The 18,878-nt window shown below is 36.2% G+C and overlaps 1 protein-coding gene and 1 non-coding gene across 5 annotated transcripts in view; both read right to left on the minus strand.

The window, feature by feature from the left end:
* The window catches only part of MRPL39 (mitochondrial ribosomal protein L39), a 197,703-nt gene that overhangs the window by 74,631 nt on the left and 104,194 nt on the right, over positions 1 to 18,878 (minus strand). The window contains exon 10 of one of the 4 annotated variants that reach the window (XM_064380062.1): positions 5,012 to 5,070. The exons of the other annotated variants lie outside the window; for them this stretch is intronic. Within the exon in view, the coding sequence (XP_064236132.1) occupies positions 5,029 to 5,070 (42 nt within the window). The 3' untranslated portion in view covers positions 5,012 to 5,028. The remainder of the gene's footprint in view (positions 1 to 5,011; positions 5,071 to 18,878) is intronic. 4 annotated transcript variants of the gene reach the window in all.
* LOC135276437 (small nucleolar RNA U13) lies at positions 9,554 to 9,654 on the minus strand. The gene has a single exon (XR_010343978.1). It is a non-coding gene; the product is annotated as a small nucleolar RNA U13 (small nucleolar RNA).

Genomic DNA, 18,878 nt, shown 5'->3' on the forward strand with positions numbered 1-18,878 from the left:
GACCCAATACAAATAAATATAACTCTCCTTAAGAGCTGCATCATTTTCTGTTTCCTGTGCATGAACATGCACAAGTGCCATGATTTAATCAGTTACTCATTGATGGACGTTCAGACAGCTTATGATTTATTATCACTACAATTATACAAATAGTATTATGTCTATATATGTTCTGTATCAAGTGTGATTTTAATATGTTAGAATTCAATAATTTAAATTGCTGTATAATGTGTAGATGTTTTATTCATATAGTTGCTGCTAGATTTATTTTCCAAAACAAATTGAGGAATTCACGCTTCTCTCATAAAAGTAAGGGAATGCTCATATCTTTGACTATTTGCCAGCAATAGTTATTATTATTGCTGGTTTGAACATTTGCCAATTAGGCAAAAAAATATATATCATAATTTCAATTCAGTCTAAGAATAGTGTAAGGGCAATGATGTCAATCCCAAAGAAAGAGAAGAATGCCTGAGAGCCTGAAATATTTGGTTGTACACTGGTATCTCTTTCTCTACTTGACCCTGGCTTAAAACCTACATTCCTCCAGACAGAGGTCTAAGAAAGTTGGAAAGATCCAGTGTTTTCCTTAGTAATGTTTTCTTTTTTTTTTTCTTAGTAGTGTTTTCTTTCAGTTCAACAGAATTATGTCAACTGTTATTACAAGGAAAGGCCATCGACACACCAGTGTAAAAAGGAAAAGGTGGGTCCACCAACTAAAATAAACAAAAGAGCAAACACACATAGAAACAGTTTTAAAACCTAGTAGTCACAATAATACCAAGGAAGCTGGCAGAACAGAGCTAGGCTCAATGCTTATATACTCCAGGTATCTCCTGAACTTTTACCACCTAACTTAAGAAACAGCCTTGGAAAGGTCTAATAGTGGTATTGATATCAGAGTGGGTTTTAAAAGTGTATTAACTGTGACCTTACTTTTAGCCTATTTGATACTACTTATTTCAGAACTATTAATGACGTTTGTGGATATATATATTCAACCCTGACTATCAGACTATAAACTTAAAATCAGCAATCTCTTTTACATATTTTTATAATGCCCCAAATCTAGCATAGTGTCAGGTACAGAGTATATGCCCCGAATTTGGCAGTGTCAGTATAGTTCTGTAAATGTTGACTGCAGAAACTGAAACACCATCAGCATGATAAATCACTAGAAATACTGACACAGATCTGTGGACAGATCAGTGCAATAAGCTGAATTGTGTTCAATTCATATGTTGAATTCATATGTTGAAGCCCCAAATTCGTATGTTGGAGCCCTAATGCCTTATGTGACTGTATCTGGGGATAGGGTCTTTAGGAGGTAATTAAGGTTAAATAAGGTCATAAGGATGGGGTCCTAATCTGATAGTACAGTGGCTTATATGAAGAGGAAGAGAGAAAGAAACCTGTCTTCTTCTCTCCAAGCACATACACCTGAAGAGAGACGATGTGAGCACATAGGGAGAAGGCGGCCATCTGCAAGTGAGGAAGCAGGCTTTCACCAGGAACGCAACTGGCTGGCACCTTGATCTTGGACTTCACAGCCTCCAAACTGTGAGAAAGTAAATTTCTCTTGTTCAAGTCAACCAGCCTATAGTATTTTGTTATGACTGCCCTATCAGACTAAAACAATCAGAAACTCCATGACAAGTCTAATGCTTTTGATTGGTTTAATGACAATGAATGAGAAAAAAGAACAATTACTTTTTTCAAATCATTCTGTAATGTAGTCAATATAGTCATCATCCAAGAATGAATTATAGCACAATACATGGCATGTATGAATTTAAGAATAAGGAGTAACCCAAAGGCTTGAGAATAGAATGTAACAAAGTAGGGAAGTGAGAAAAAAAATCAAAATGTGCCATAAGTCACATTTAACAACAAAAAAAGATTTTGTTCTATGTGGAAACTTTTACTCAGCCTGCATCTTATTTGACTCTTAAGTTTGATTAGCTGTGATAAAGTTTGAGAAACATTTTAGCCTAATACAAATGCCTCATTTTCTTAGATTTCATCAAAAATTGCTTTAAAAATCACATAAGTGTTGCTTTTAAGTTGTTGCCCCAAAACATTTTCCTAAACTGGAGCACAGAAACTCTTCAAGTGTTTCTTAGGAAGCATGGGATCCCACAAAGGAAAAGAAATGTCATTTATTTCTCATATTTGTCTCATATTACATTTTTTATAGAAAGTTGGTTAGAAATTTTGCAACCCAAAATTAGCAAGAAAAGTCTATGATAACCTCACCCTCACTAGAGATTCCTTGAATAAAGGTTGCTTTTATAAAGGAATTAACTGAAAAATTTGAAACATGCTTTACACATTTACCATTATAAAGTCTAAAATGAACATACTTGTGTAGATTCAGAAATCTAGATCTAAGGTACTTTTTTACATTTCATTACTTTTTTTAAAGTAGTAAATAGAAGGATGTTCTAAGCAATTAGCACAGAGATGCTTGACATTTTCACAGCAATCCAATCAACTTAACAGATAAAGACATATTTTCAATGGCTCGGTTCTTCTGAAGGTAACAACTTTTTCTCTTTCCTCTTTTGCTTTTTTTCTCTTCAAAATTCAGAATTACTTCTCTCAGTTGCTAGAGTGATACACTTAATTTCTAGGGCATTCTAACATATTTTTCATCACCATCTCTCCAACAACTTTAAAATCTGTCACAAGGATAAATGAACTTTTGAAAACTAAAACTCAAAACTTTATTCTGTTATCCTTTATATACTTTTTTATTGATACATGAGCTTTATTAATTGGATTCGTCACCTTTCCCTGTGGCAAAAACTTTGAAAGTAGAATTTTGAGTTTTATTTTTTATTATATCATTTTACTCTAAAATATGTTCAAATAGATTTTTCTACACTGTATAGTATTGTTCTATGTAAAGAACGTATGTAACTAGGTCAACATACACTGTTTCTAGGCACCACCAAGGAATTAATTGTGTTCTACCCATAACAGAAAATTACCAGATTAAAAGGATGAAAATGACTCATGCCCTTGATTGGGGTGCTCTGTGCTACAGGTAGTGCCAAATCAAGGGCTCTGAAGACTCATGTTATGAGAGTTTCCTTGAGAGGTCAAAAGTCACTCTTTCAAAATAAAAAGATTCTTTCAAAAAACAAGTGGGAAAATGTGTTAGATTCTGAGAAAATGGGATATGGCTTCTCTTTCTCTGTGACAATGAACATGTACTTTGAGTGGTCTGAGTCTTGGAGGAAACAGAGGAAGCTGGTCTACACAACACCTTTCCCTGCATGATCTAGAAAGGTAAAGAATAACCAAACACTGCCCTGTAGGGCAAGAGCCACCAGTGTGAGAATGACAGAAGGACATTTGGAAGAAGCCCCTGGATCCAAAAGGAAGAATCCATACATCTTCCATCCCTGTACCTGAGAAAAAAGACTTTCAGAAAGATCAAGAATTTGGTAGCCTAGAAAAGAGGGACTCTCTGCTTTATACACAAATTTTGATACAGTGTCCTACATGAATGTTTTGTTCATTCATTCAGTACTTATTGCTGTCCATGAACTAGATACTAGAAAAGGATAAAATACTGAACAAGCATATATGACTCCTGTCCTCATACAGCTCATTTCTAACTAGGACATGTAAATCTGGGCACCATTCTGTATGTCTTTCCTTATCTACACAAAATTTCTCAGTGCCCCCTACTTTCTCTATCTTCAAAATAGATCCAGAATTTGGTTGTTTATCACAAAACATCAACTTGGTCCAAGACATAATAAATTTTAGTTGTATTATTGCAATTACCTCCTACCTGACCTACTGTTTCTTAAGTTTGTCTAGTTTCAGCATATTCTCCAAAGAGCAGATGTAGAGATTCCATGAAAACATAATCTCACTCCTCTATTCACAACCTTTCAATGGCTTTCCATCTCACTCGGAATGAAAACTAAGAGTCCTTACCATGGTATACTAGGACCTACATGAGCTGGCCCCATTACTTCTCTGACTACCTTCCCACCTCCCTCCTCCCTTATTCATTTCACTTTGACTAAACTGGCCTCATCACTCATCACTGTTCTTTGAACAGAGCAGGCAAACCCCTTGCTCAGAGTATTGCACTTCATATACCCTCTTCCTGAAATGTCTTTTCCTCTGCTATCCAAATGATCTCAGAGAGCAATGAAGTGCACATGTAAAAGCTTAAAATGCATTTCTTTTAAAATGTTTTGCAACTCAGACTATTCATTATTTGGTACTGATCTCATGCCCAATTTGGTTATATTAGCAAAATTCATTTTTATACAAATGCTATACAAGTGCTTTCACCTTGCTTAAAGTCTTTTTCTCTACCTAGAGAGCATATATTCTGGTTCTAATTCTAACTATCAACACGGTATATTTAATAAACATTCACTTGTGTCACACCCTAATTTTATCATAAATCATAATTAATGCAGCCTCACTGGTAGCATCAATTAAATCCACAAATGCCAAAGTTAAACTCATTTTCTTTAAAATTCTGTCAATTATACATTTAATTTTGCACACATATTTTTCTCTGACACCTCACAAAACCCTACTGATTAAAAAAAAAGGATACAAGTATAAAATAGAACAAAGTCACATAAAAAAGATAATGTGGTAGGGAAATGAAGGTGTGTGTGCATACTTTACCAACAAATAAGAAATGCCAACATATTTCTGAAAGATCAAAAATAAATGTAAGTGGGTTAATAAAACAAACAGGAAAAGTTTGAGTAAATTGCTAAGTATCTGAAAAGTTAAAAGCCCATCATATAGATGAAACATCTTGTATCATGATTTTCTAAGGCAGTCTTTAACTTATTTTTCTAGAATAATTAATAGAAGCCCCCCATTTCTCTCAAAATATGCCAATTTAGAAGACAATTAAATGACCATTATCCCTATGGCATCCCAGGGATTCAGTTTTAGTTTCATAAGAAGCAAGAAAAAGGTACACTGATTACAGTACAGGTGCTCTAGAAAGAATACTAACCCACGTGGCAACCTTCATCAGCTTCTTCCACTCCATTCTGAGTCATGTGCTTTTGTCTCCTAGGTAAAAATGAAACAAAAAAAAAAGCCTTTTCTTTATAAACTGAATGTCTAGGTAAGCTAATGTTTTGAAGGTGAATATTGATGCCCACAGTAAATCTCTCCGCATCTGGAATTTTGAGACCCACAGCGTGGCAGCCTGCTCCTTTTCATCCTGAAGTGAGGCATGTCAGTTCCCACTCAATTCTACCACACACAGAGAGAGTTTGCCATCACATCACCACTGCACTGGGAAGGGGGAACTACACTAGCAAGCCAGTCCTCTTCTCTTAATTATGAGTGGCCAACCAATGATCATCAGGCACATAAAGTACATCAGCTGCCTGAGGAGAAAGATCAAAATACCAAACAAAATGACTGGTCACACAGGAAACTCCACTAATTAGACAGTATTTTTATTATTTTACACAGAGTTTTTCTTTGGGTTTGCCTACATGTTGTTTCTAAGCTACCCAATGTAGGGTATTTTGTTACAGCAGCTCAAGCAAAGGTAGGCAGTAATATATTTAGCTGTGTCCCCACCCAAAATCTCATCTTGAATTGTAGTCCAAATTGTAATCCCCATATGTTGTGGGAGGGACCACGTGGGAGGTGATTAGTTCATGGGGGTGGTTCCCCCATGCTGTTGTCATGATAGTGAGTGAGTTCTCATGAGATCTGATGGTTTTATAAGGGGCATTTCCCCACTTTGCTCTGCACATCTCTTTCCTGCCACCATGTGAAGAAGGATGTGTTTGCTTCCCCTTCTGCCATGATTGTAAGTTTCCTGAGGCCTTCCCAGCCATGCTGCACTGTCAGTCAACTAAACCTCTTTCCTTTATAAATTACCCAATCTCAGGTATTTTTTCATAGCAGCATGAGAACAGACTGATACAGGAAGCTATTACTGATATTTCAGATTTACTACAGAAAAACACACTTGTCATGTATTTGTAGAACTCAGTATATTAAGTACTTATTTTGTGTATATTGAATATTAATTTTTAAGAAAATTAAATATTAGAATTTAACTTCTCATTGATATCATTCGTTGGTTCATTCAACAATATTCAGTAGTTGTCCATTATATATAAAGCCATGGCAAAGATACACACTGTAACCTTAAAAAATGTATAGATTACCCTGATATGTTGCAGGAGGAATTGTAAAAGGGTGCAACCACTTTAAAATTACTTTGGCAGTTCTTCAAAAGGTTAATCAGATAAGCTACTATATGACTCAATAATTCTACTCCCAGGAATATGTCAAGAGAAACAAAACCAAATGTATATTCAAAAATTTGTATGTGTTTATTGCAACATTATTCATAATAGCAAAAAAGTGGAAAAATTTTAACTGTCCATCAACTGATAAATGGACAAATAAAATGTGGTGTATTTGTCCAATGGCTTCTTACTTGGTGACAGAAAAATGAAGTACTAATACCTGCTACAACATGGATGAACCCTGAAAATACTTTGCTAAGTTAAACAACCTATTATATTATTCTATTCACAAAAAATATCCAGAGCAGATAAAATACAGACACAGAAAATAGATTAATATGTGCCAGGACTGAGTCAATGAGTCCATTCCATTACTTTCAACTTTCCCTTGAGATCAGCACAAGAATGAAATTAAGAAATTCTATGTTTTGATTTCATTAATGCAAAATGTCAATGAATCATAATGTTGAATTGTGTAAGTCAGGCAAGATTTTAATACCTCAAAGATTATTTTCCATCCATTAAACAAAAGGAAAGCAGTAGTATTATTTTTACTTTGTTAAATTATTATCCTTTTGTTCTTTTATTTGTATTATATTAAACTTCAATAAAATACAAAATCTAATTAGTCTTCACAGATAAAAATATTTTCTTCCATCTGAAAATACGCCAAAACAAAAAAGCAGGCTGTGAACAGATATATTAAGACTGGCAGATTGTTCATAATTGCTAGAAGTTGGGTGATAATGCTTTGGCTGTATCTCATCTTGAATTGTAATCCCCATAATCCCCACATGTGAAGGGCGGGACGAGGTGGAGGTAATTGGATCATGGGGGCAGTTTCCCCATGCTGTTCTTGTGATAGTGAGTGGATCTCATGAGATCTGATGGTTTTATGAGTGTCTGGCATTTCCCCTGCTTGAACTCACTCCTTCCTGCTGCCCTATGAATAACATGCCCACTTCTCCTTTGTTCTCCATGATTCTAAATATCCTGAGGCCTCCCCAGCCATGCGGAACTGTGAATTAATTAAACTTCTTTTCTTTATTAATTATCCAGTCTTGGGTATTTCTTCATAGCAGTGTGACAACTGACTCATACAGGTTATGAGTATGTAGAATACTTTATACTGTTCACTCTATTTTCAATACATTTGGATATGTTCATTTATAAATAAGTAATAAGTAATTCTTATAATGGATATTTGTGAAGTCTTTCCCTTAGCTCCAAAAGACAATAACCTCATATTCCTGATTTAGAATTGAGGAATATGGTAGACAGGTCACATAACAGAGGTTTTATACAGTGAGGATGGCAGAATAGCCCCCCAAAGATATTCATACCCCAAACCCTGAGACCAATAAATATGTTACCTCGTGTGGCAAAAGGGTCTTGGAATATGTAATTAAGGTTATGGGCCTTAAAATAGGAATTGTAGCTTTTATTACCAAGGTCAGCACATTCTAATCACACGAGCCCTTAAAAGCAGAGAACTTTCTCTAGCTGCAGGCAGAAGCGGTGCAGAAGAAGGAGAAGTGAAGGAGATTCCAAGTGTGAGAATGACTCAAAGCACACTAGCTTATCTGGAGATGGAGGAATTCAGGTGACCTTACGTCCCTGAGAGACTGTTCGTTCACAGCCTGCAAGGAAACAGAGACTTCACCTCTTAAGCCCAAATACCTGGATTCCATCAGCCAACCTGAATGAGGTCGGAAAAAGATTCTCCCTCAGAGCCTTCAAATACTAATCCAGCTTGTCAACAACTTGATTTCAGTCTATAAAACTCAGGCCAGAGAAAACAACTGAGCTCACCAGAATTCTGAGTTAAAGAACTGTGAGATAATAAATTTGAATGGCTTAAGTAGCCAAGTTTGTGGTAATTATAAGGTAGCAGTAGGTCATACATACATCATACTTTACATTAAAAGACCCAATTTGCTGAACAATGTTTAAAACTACTTATTCTTAACTCAAAAGGCAAGACAATGAGAAATTATTAAATTCTAATATTTTACCTGTCACATTGGGAAAATATATAAATAGAAGATGTGGAAGCAAAATTCATTGCTTCATGGTACTCACCATGATATTTTAAAATAACAAGGTAACCAAACATTTTTCTAAATGCTACAATCTGACAAAATCATACATATAATCAGATCCTGGCTTGATTTAACGACGTATAGTGAGAGTTAGATTTGAATAAAGGTATAGACAGTCTAAAGTAGCTCAGATGAGAAACTTCTTGTCATTATAATTTATCATTATTTACTTTTTCTGTCATTCTAACCACCATTTAAAGAATCTGGTTTTTAAAAATCTTGGTTTAGTTATGCAAAAATAATACCTAGAGTAGGTAAGCTTTCAGAAAAATGAAAGCATTCATGAGCCAAAAAAGTTTTGGGAGAGTAATTGGTGATATATTTCAGAAGTCAGGATAATGTACTTGACTTTTGATCTAAAATTCCACACTATTTTTTGGGAGTAATGTATTTTATTAGATTCATTTATTCAATAAATTGTTATTGAATGTCCATCTTATATCATGTATTTTTTAATCAGATTAAAAATACAGAGATCAATAAGATAGTAATCCTGCCCCCAATGAGCTCACACACAGTTTAATGGAGATATTACTTTTTTTTAATTATACTTTAAGTTCTGGGGTACATGTGGAGAATGTGCAGGCTTGTTACATAGGTATACACATGCCATGGTGGTTTGCTGCCCCCTTCAACCATCATCTACATTAGGTATTTCTCCTAATGTTATCCCTCCCCAGCCCCTCACCCCTCAACAGACCCCAGTGTGTGATGTTCCCCTCCCTGTGTCCGTGTGTTCTCATTGTTCAGCTCCCACTTATGAGTGAGAACATGCAGTGTTTGGTTTTCTATTCCTGTGTTAGTTTGCTGAGAATTATGGTTTCCAGTTACATCTATGTCCCTGAAAAGGACATGAACTCATCCTTTTGTATTGGTGTATGGTATTCCATGGTCCACATCTATTTTTTAAGGAAATAATTCTAATGGTGTTTCTTATCTTCAACCCAGTAACTCTACATCAACATACTAAGGAAATAATGTTAGATGTAGCTACATAAAAATAAATATTAAAATGTGAATAAATAGGCTATACTAATTGTCATTATAGCACAGTATACAACAGCAAAATTGCTAACAACCTAAACATCCAGCAAAAGTGATAAGTTAAGGCACACCCACATAATGAAATGCTGTAAGGTCAATTAAAAGTATGTTGTAGATAGGTACTTATTTACATGTAAAAGGCTTTTTTTTCCCCATGGGTAACGTTTGAGTGAGACACATCTCACACATGAATGGGAAGATCCAAGCATCACACTTATGAACTACAAAAGGATCAACATGTAAAAGTAAAACAAATCAGCAACAAAATGGTATTACAGTGAAACGTCTGAAAGTATATGCACCAAAATGTAGTTTTTTTCTGTCAGTCTGCATCCTTTGACATTTCCATTATGATCATAAGCTTAGTAATAATAAACTAACAAAGACGTTATTTTTAAGAAGTGAAATTCATATTTCTGTGCTTTTATATAAATTTCCATAAAGTTGTTTATCCAATTAGAACAAAAATGATTGTTTATATTTTAGGGAAAATGACAAAATAGTTTTTTATTTGGAGCAAAAAATTAAGACAAAGAATAGTCTCTTTTTCCTCATGTTTACATCTCTTGCAATAAAAAATTATCATTAGTTTTGTTACTTACCAAAAATATATCTAATATCCCCTCCCACCATTCTTTCATTAATTGTTTAAACTATGCACCAAATTTCATTAGTCAGACTCATTCATTTGAAAATGTTGTACAGTTTCAGAGCTTCCATATCTTCCTTTACCACTACAGAAACTTTATCTGAAAGTTTTATGTCCAAACATTGGCTAGAGAACCAAACATGATTCTACTGACTCTGAACATATCAAAGATAACAGAACCATTTGGCTTTCAAGGAAGAAAGGAAGTGAAAATGTAGCTTTTGGAGATAAGTATTTATCTGAGACAAATCTAAAACATACATTTTATCAGATTTTTCTCCATTTTAACCTTCAGTGCTTGTATTGACTGGCATAGAATGATGACTTCCATGGAAAATCAAAGGAGGTCCTAGTGATCCAAAGGATTGCAGCATTTGAAATATGTTGTGGATTTACTTGTTGCTAAGTCTCTAACTGCTACTCAAGCCTAGGGAGTAAAAGTTGGGACACCACCCTCATGATCTCATCTAACCCTAATCACCTCCCAAAGTCTCCAACTCCTAATAGCATCCCATTGGGGGTTACTGTTTCAACATATGAATTGAGGAGGGACACAAAAATGCAGTCCATAATACCTATTTTGTAAAATTTTTTGAGAATTAAATCGCATTCTGCATATAACACAGAGCCTGATATAATAAGTACCCACACTGGATAGCAATGATTACTGGTAGAGGAAGTTAGTGGGTGAGGGTGAATAAACAGTATGAGCTAAGGTACGGAGGTGGGAATGGGTCATTTGTGTTCAGGCAATGGTGAGCAGGTGAGACCAGCTGGGATGTAACATTTATTTTAGACACGGGAAGGAAATATCAGAAGATCAGAATCCTGGATTTCCTTGGACACCTCTTTCTTCCTAATTGTCTAATGTTTCTGGCAGATATTGGTCTCTACTTTCTCTCAAAATGCCCATTACTTCCAGAAGAGCAACAGGAATATTCAAATAAGTAGCCAGCAATCATAAAAGTGGAAATTACTTTAGCTGCTCATTCAGAGCATGTCCTCAATATAATTGAGCAAAGGAAAGTTGAATATTCCCAAGGCAGACATGCAGTAAAAACCCTAGCTCCAAGACCTCTATTACTGTCTCGAGAGGATGTGCACAATGAGGCTATGCAGAGAACTACATTACAGAGAGGCACTTAAGCTTCCTTTTCATTAACCTTGGAATGAGAGCTGCCTATTGTTTTGCTTTGAAATTGGCCCTTATGGATTTGCAGTTGGTGTTGGAAATGTCCTTATTTTAGTAGATAGATCTACTCTTTCAACTCTTTTTGCTTTGTGTTATGACAATTACATATGATAGAATGATGCAGTAAACAAAGCAGGTAAGTTTCAAGTAGCTGAGGTACAAGAAAATAGGGTAAATTTACAATTAGGAAATTGATAACATTTGGTGGTTCAGCTGGAAGAATAGTGGTGTTCCAGATCCTTGCTACTACTCAAAAGTGGTTTCACAAACCAGCAGCAACAGCATCACATGAGAATGATTAGAAATGCAGTGTCTCAGACACCATTCCACACCTACTGAATAAGAATTTGTATTTTAACAAGGTCCCCTTATAATTCGTATGCACACTAACAATTGAGACGTACTGTTAGTTAATAATTGAGAGTCACTCACAATTGTGTTGTGGCTTTAGAAAGGCCCCACCAACACTTCCCTGATCCCACAACTCTTATAAGTTAGGAATTGAATTCAGGTGCTAGTCACACATTTGGGGTCTTATTTTTCTGATGTATGAAAAGTCAGTAGTTAATGCAGAGCTGAGAAAGAAGCCTCATAATGCCATCAGAAACTCAAGTTCACACCATCTTTATGATCAGTGATCCTTAATATATGTTTGTCACCACAGGTCAGAAGAAGAAAGCTCCACACCTTGTCTGAGTTCCAGGCGAAAGGTAAGAAGTATAAAATCAAAGTACCTGATATGATTTGGCTCTGGGTCCACACCCAAATCTTATCTCAAATTACAATCCACATGTATTGAGAGAATAACCTGGTGGGAGGTGATTGGATCATAGGGAAAGTTTCCTTCCATGCTGTTCACGTGATAACGAGGAAATTCTCATGAGAGCTGATGCTTTAAAAGTATTTGGCATTTCCCTCCTCACAGTCTCTATCTCCTGTCACCTTGTGAAGAAGGTTCTTGCTTCTCCTTCACCTTCTGCCATGATTGTAAGTTTCCTGAAGCCTCCCAAGCCAGGAGGAACTATACATCAGTTAAACCTCTTTTGTTTATAAATTACCCAGTCTCAGGTAGTACCTTTATAGTAGTGTAAAAATGAACTAATACAGAGAACTGGTACTTGAAGTGGGGTACTGCTATAAAGATACTTGAAAATGGGGAAGTGACTTTGAAACCAGTAATGGGCAGAAGTTGGAATAGTTTGGAAGGCTCAGAAGAGGACAGGAAAATGTGGGAAAGTTTGGAATTCCCTAGTGGCTTGTTGAATGGTTTTGACCAAAATGCTGATAGTGATATGGACAATGAAATACAGTCCGAGGTGGTCTCAAACGGAGATGAACTGTAGCAAAGGTCACTCTTGCTATGCTTTAGTGAAGAGACTGGCAGCATTTTGCCTCTGCCCTAGAGATGTGTGAAAATTTGAACTTGAGAGAGATGATTTAGAAAAAAATTTTGAGCAGCAAAGTATTCAAGAGGCCAATTCTGGCTTATTCTGAAAGCATTCAGTTATATGTGTTCATAAAGAGATGGTTCGAAATTGGAACTTATGGTTAAAAGGGAAACAGAGCATAAAAGTTTAGAAAATTTGCAGTCTGGTCACAGGGTGAAAAAGAAAAACTCATTTCCTGAGGAGAAATTTAAGCCAACAAGCTGCATATTAACAACCAAGACAATGGGAAAATGTCTCCAGGGCATGTCAGAGATCTTCAAGGCGGCCCCTCCCATCACAGGCCCATAGGCCTAGGAGAGCACAATGGCTTCTTGGGCCAGCCCAGAGCCCCACTGCTCTTTGCAGCCTCCAGACATAGGGCCCTGCATTGCAGCTGCTCCAGCTCCAGCCATGGCTAAAAGGGACGAAAGTACAGCTTCGGCTGTTGCTTCAGAGAATGCAAGCCCCAAGCCTTGGCAGCTGCCACATGGTGTTGGACATGTGAGTGCATAGAAGACAAGAGTTGAGCACTGAGAACCTCCATCTAGATTTCAGAGGATGTATAAAAACCCCTAGCTGTCCAGACAAAAGTCTGTAGCAGGGGTGAAGCTCTCGTAGAGAACCTCTTCTATGGCAATGCAGAAGGGAAATGTGGGGTTGGAGCCCACACACAGAGTTCCCATTTGGGCACTGCCTAGTGGAGCTGTGAAAAGAGGGCCACCATCCTCCAGACCATGGAATGGTACATCCACTGACAGTTTGCACCATGCACCTGGAAAAGCCACAAGCACTCAACGTCATCCTGTGAAAGCAGTCGTGGTGGCTATACCCTGCAGAGCCACAGAGATGGACATGCCCAATGCTGTGGGAGCCCACTTCTTGCATCACCATAACCTGGATGTGAAACACAGTCAAAGGATATCATTCTGGAGCTTTTAAGATATAATGACTGCCCCGCTGGGTTTCGTACTTACATGGAGCCTGTGGTCCCTTTGTTTTGGCCAATTTCTCCCATTTGGAATAACATATAAAACAGAAAAAAAGAAAAAAAAAGACACCTCCAAATGAACACAGTAATTTTTCAGTAACAGATCCCAATCATAAGAAAATATACAAAAAGTCAGAAAAGGAATTCAACATAGTAATCTTAAGGAAATTCATTGAAATATAAGAGAATATAGACAATTAAACAAAATCAGGAAAATAATTCATACTTTGAATGAGAAATTCAACAATGGGATAGATTTTTTTTTAATAGAAATCCTAGAGCTGAAGAATTCAATAAATAAAATGCCTAAATACAATCAAGAGTTTCAACAACAGACTAAACCAAGCAAAGAATTTCTGAATCTGGGGACAGTCTTTTGAAATAACACAGGCAGACAAAAATAAATAAATAAAAAGGAAAAAAGAAAATTTACAGGATTTATGAGACATCAGTAAGTAAACAGATATTTATATTATGAGTGTTACAGAAGGAGGAGAGTATGGAAAAGGTGTGAAAACTTATTTGCTAAATTAGTATAATTGCTGAAGACTTCCCAAGCTGTGGGAGAGAGAAGGACATCTATATCAAGGAAGCTCAAAGAACTGCTAATAGATTCAACTCAAGCAGCTCCCTTCCAAGGCATATTATAGTCAAATTGTCAAAAGTCAAACACAAAGAAAGAATTCTAAAAACAGCAAGAAAAAAAAGGCATCAAGTTACATATAAAGGAATATGTATTAGACTAACAATAGATTTCTCGGCAGAAACCTTACAGGCTGGAAGAGAATGAGATGCTATAGTCCAAATACTGAAAGAAAAAACAGCTGGCTAAAAATATACCCAGCAAAGCTATCTTTCAAAAAGGAAGGAGAAATCGAATCATTCTCAGATGAGTAAAAACTAAGGGAATATTTTCACCACTAGACTGACCTTACAAGAAATGCTCAAAGGAGTCTTACATCTGGAAGTAAAAAGACAATAACCACCATCATGAAACATACAAAACTGTAAAACTCACCAGGAAAGCCAATACACAAAAGAGAAAGAGAAAGAAATCAAAACATCACTACAAAAAACCACCCAACCACAAAAATAAACAATAATAGAGGAAGAAACAAAGAATATACTAAACAACCAGAAAAAGAGACAGTAAAATGACACAAATAAGTTCTTGCCTATCAATAATAACCTTGAAAGTAAATGAACTAAATTTCCCATTTAAAAGATACTGATGAGCTGAATGGATTTCTTTAAAAAAAAATACCCAACTACATGATGCCTATAAGAAATTCATCTCAGCTGTAAAGACACACATAGATTGAGAGTGAAGGGATGGAAAAAGATATTCCACACAAATAAAAACCAAAGGTAAGCAGGAGTAACTATACATAAAAGACAAAACAGTTCAAGTTAAAAAGTATGAAAAGGAAAGAGAGGGGCAATATATAATAATAAAAGGACCAATTCATCAAGAAAATATAACAAATGTAAATATATATGCACCCAACTGTCATGGTCACCACCTGCAGGAGTCTGTCCTGCAGATCCTGACTCAGTGACAGATGAATAAATTCATTCACACACAGAATACAGTGAATGAGCAGACTAGGTGTTCACGGCTGCTTACAGACTCCCTGGAGAGTGCTGTAAACTCCCCAGAGAGTTGTGACCTCCAGCCCCTACCAGCCAGTGAGGCTCATATTTATTCAGTAAGTTTAACTGACAAAGGCTTGAGTCAACACCATAGAGGTTAAAGATTAAAGGACAGGTTCCCATGCCCAAAGCAAACACCATTAGTGAGTAATATCCCTGGTCAACCTCCCCCACACCCACCCCAGAGAGCCATTCAGAATGATCAAAGGCTAATGAGTAAACAAGTTAGTTAGGTAAGCTATTCACATTCTTTGTCTTTGCACCCTAATCTCTCTGGCTCCTGTAAAGAGACTCTGGCTGCCTTCAGCCAAGAACTATAGAAAGAACCCTTAGGCCTTCCAAAAGAGTTTGGGACTATATTCTACAGCTTTCTCTAATATTTTTCCCTTAATATTTGTGCCACCACCCTGAATGAATTCCCACACCCAACACTGGATCACCCAGACATATAGAGCAAATGTTATTAGATTGAAATAGACAGATAGACCCCAATACAATAATATTAAAGTTGAGAAATTCAATGCTCCGCTGTCAGCATTGGACAGATCATCTAGACAGATAATCAAAAAAAAGAAACATTGGATTTAAAATGCACCATAGAGTAAATGGACCTAATAATCATTTACAAATCATTTTACTCAACAGCTGCAGAACACACATTCTTCTTATCAGTGCAAGGAACATTCTCTAGGATTGACTATATGTTAGAACATGAAACAAGTCTCAATGTTTTTTCAGAGAGAGAGCAATAACTGTTTTTATTATACTTACAATGAAATGACTGAAGACTGAAACGTTGACAATTTTCTTCCAAGTCATACAGCTAGCTAAACTGAGTTTTTTGAGCCGCATTGCTTCCTACTCTTTTTAGAAGAGTAACTTCTGTTTCTAACTTGTTTTTTTCTATATATATATACTTTAAGTTCTGGGGTACATGTGCAGAACATGCAGGTTTGTTACATAGGTATATGTGCCATGGTGGTTTGCTGCACCCATCAATCCATCATCTACATTAGCTATTTCTCCTAATGCTATCCTGCCCCTAACAGGATAGTGAGATTCCCCACACTGTATCCTGGATAAGAAGAATCAATATCGTGAAAATGGCCATGATGCCCAAAGTAATTTATAGATTCAATGCTATCTCCATCAAGCTACCATTGAGTTTCTTCATATAATTCAAAAAAACTACTTTAAATTTTATATGGAACTAAAAAAGAGCCCACATAGCCAAGACAATCCTAAGCAAAAAGAACAAAGCTGGAGGCATCAAGCTACTTGACTTGAAACTATACTACAAGGCTACAGTAACAAAAACAGCATGGTACTGGTACCAAAACAGATATATAGACCAATGGAACAGAACAGAAGCCTCAGAAATAACACCACACATGTACAGCTATCTGATCTTTGATAAACCTGACAAAAACAAGCAATGGGGGGAAAATTCTCTATTTAATAAATGGTGTTGGGAAAACTGTCTAGCCATATGCAAAAAACTGAAACTGGATCCCTTCCTACACCTTATACAAGAATTAATTCCAGATGGATTAAAGATTTAAACATAAGACCTAAAACCATAAAAACCTTAGAAGAAAACCTAGGCAATACCATTCAGGAAATAGGCATGGGCAAAGACTTCATGACTAAAACACCAAAAGCAAAGGCAACAAAAACCAAATTTGACAAATGGGATTTAATTAAACAAAAAAGCTTTTGCACAACAAAACCAAATATCATCAGTGTGAACAGACAACCTACAGAATCAGAGAAAATTCTTGCAATCTATCCATCTGATAAAGGGCTATTATTCAGAATCTAAAAATAACTTAAACAAATTTACAAGAAAAAAACAAACAACCCTATCAAAAAGTGGGTCAAGGATATAAAAAGGCCTTTCTTAAAAGAAGGTATTTATGCAGCCAACAAACATATGAAAAAAAGCTCATCATCACTGGTCATTAGAGAAATGCAAATCAAAACCATATTGAAATACCATCTCATGCCAATTAGAATGGCCATCACTAAAAAGTCAGGAAACAACAGATGCTGGAGAAGATGTGGAGAAATAGGAATGCTTTTACACTGTTGGTGAAAGTGTAAATTAGTTCAACCATTGTGGAAGACAGTGTGGGCATTCCTCAAGGATCTAGAACCAGAAATACCATTTGACCCAGCAATCCCATTACTGGGTATATACCCAAAGGATTATAAATCCTTCTACTATAAAGACACATGCACACATATGTTTCCTTGTGGCACTGTTCACAATAGCAAAGACTTGGAACTAACCCAAATGCCTATCAATGATAGACTGGATAAAGAAAATGTAGCACATATACATCATGGAATAATATACAGCCATAAAAAGGACAAGTTTATGTCCTTTGCAGGGAGATGGATGAAGCTGAAAACCATCATTCTCAGCAAACTAACATAAGAACAGAAAACCAAACACCACATGTTCTCACTTGTAAGTGGGAATTGAACAATAAGTCTCAATTTTTTTAATAGAAATTATATCAACTATCTTATGTAACTGCAACAGAACAAAATTAGAAATCAATGAGAAGCATTTGAAACTATACAAATACATAGCAATTAAACAACAGGTTCCTGCATGAACAATAGGTGAATGAGGAAATTAAGGATGAAATTTTAAAATTCCTTGAAACAAATGCAAATAGAACCCAAACATACCAACACCTATGGAACAAAACAAAAGCAGTATTAAGAGGTAAGTTTAGGCCAGGCATGGTGGCTCATGCCTATAACCCCAGCACTTTGGGAGGCTGAGGCCAGCAGATCACAACAGGTTGGGAGTTCAAGACCAGCCTGGCCAAAATGGTGAAATCTCATCTCTATTAAAAAAGAAAACTACAAATATTAACCCAGCTAGGCAACAGAGCAAGATTCTGTCTTAAATAATAATAATAATACCAGAGACTGGGTTATTTATTAAGGAAAGAGGCTTAATTGACTCAGTTCCACATGGTCGGGGAGGTCTCACAACCATGGCAGAAGGTGAATGAGGAGCAAAACTACATCTTACATGGTGGCCCAGCCAATATGGTGAAGCCTCACTTCTACAAAATATATGAAAATTAGCCAGCATGGTGGCATGCTCCTATAATCCCAGCTACTCGGGAGTCTGAGGCACAAGAATTTCTTGAACCCAGGAGTCAGAGGTTGCAGTAAGCCAAGATCATGCTACTGCACTCCAACATGGGTGACAGAGCAAGACTCTACCTCAAAAAAAGAGGCAAGTTTATAGTGATAAATGTCTACACTAAAAAAACTAGAAATATTTCAAATAAACAACTTAATATTGCATCTCAAAGAACTATAAAAGCAAGAATAAACCAAACCCACAATTAGTAGAAGGATAAGAAAATATCAGAGCAGAAATAAAATTGAGATAAAGAAACACAAAAGATCAACAAAACAAAAAGTTGGCTTTGTGAAAAGATAAACAAAAGTGACAAACCATTAGCTAGACCTAAGAAAGAAGATCTAAATAAAAGAATAAGAAACAGAAAAGATGTCAC

Source organism: Aotus nancymaae, unplaced genomic scaffold (genome assembly GCF_030222135.1).
Source record: "Aotus nancymaae isolate 86718 unplaced genomic scaffold, 86718_ANA_hifiasm-v0.15.2.pri h1tg000022l_1, whole genome shotgun sequence".
In the NCBI taxonomy this organism is placed as follows: Eukaryota; Metazoa; Chordata; class Mammalia; order Primates; family Aotidae; genus Aotus; species Aotus nancymaae.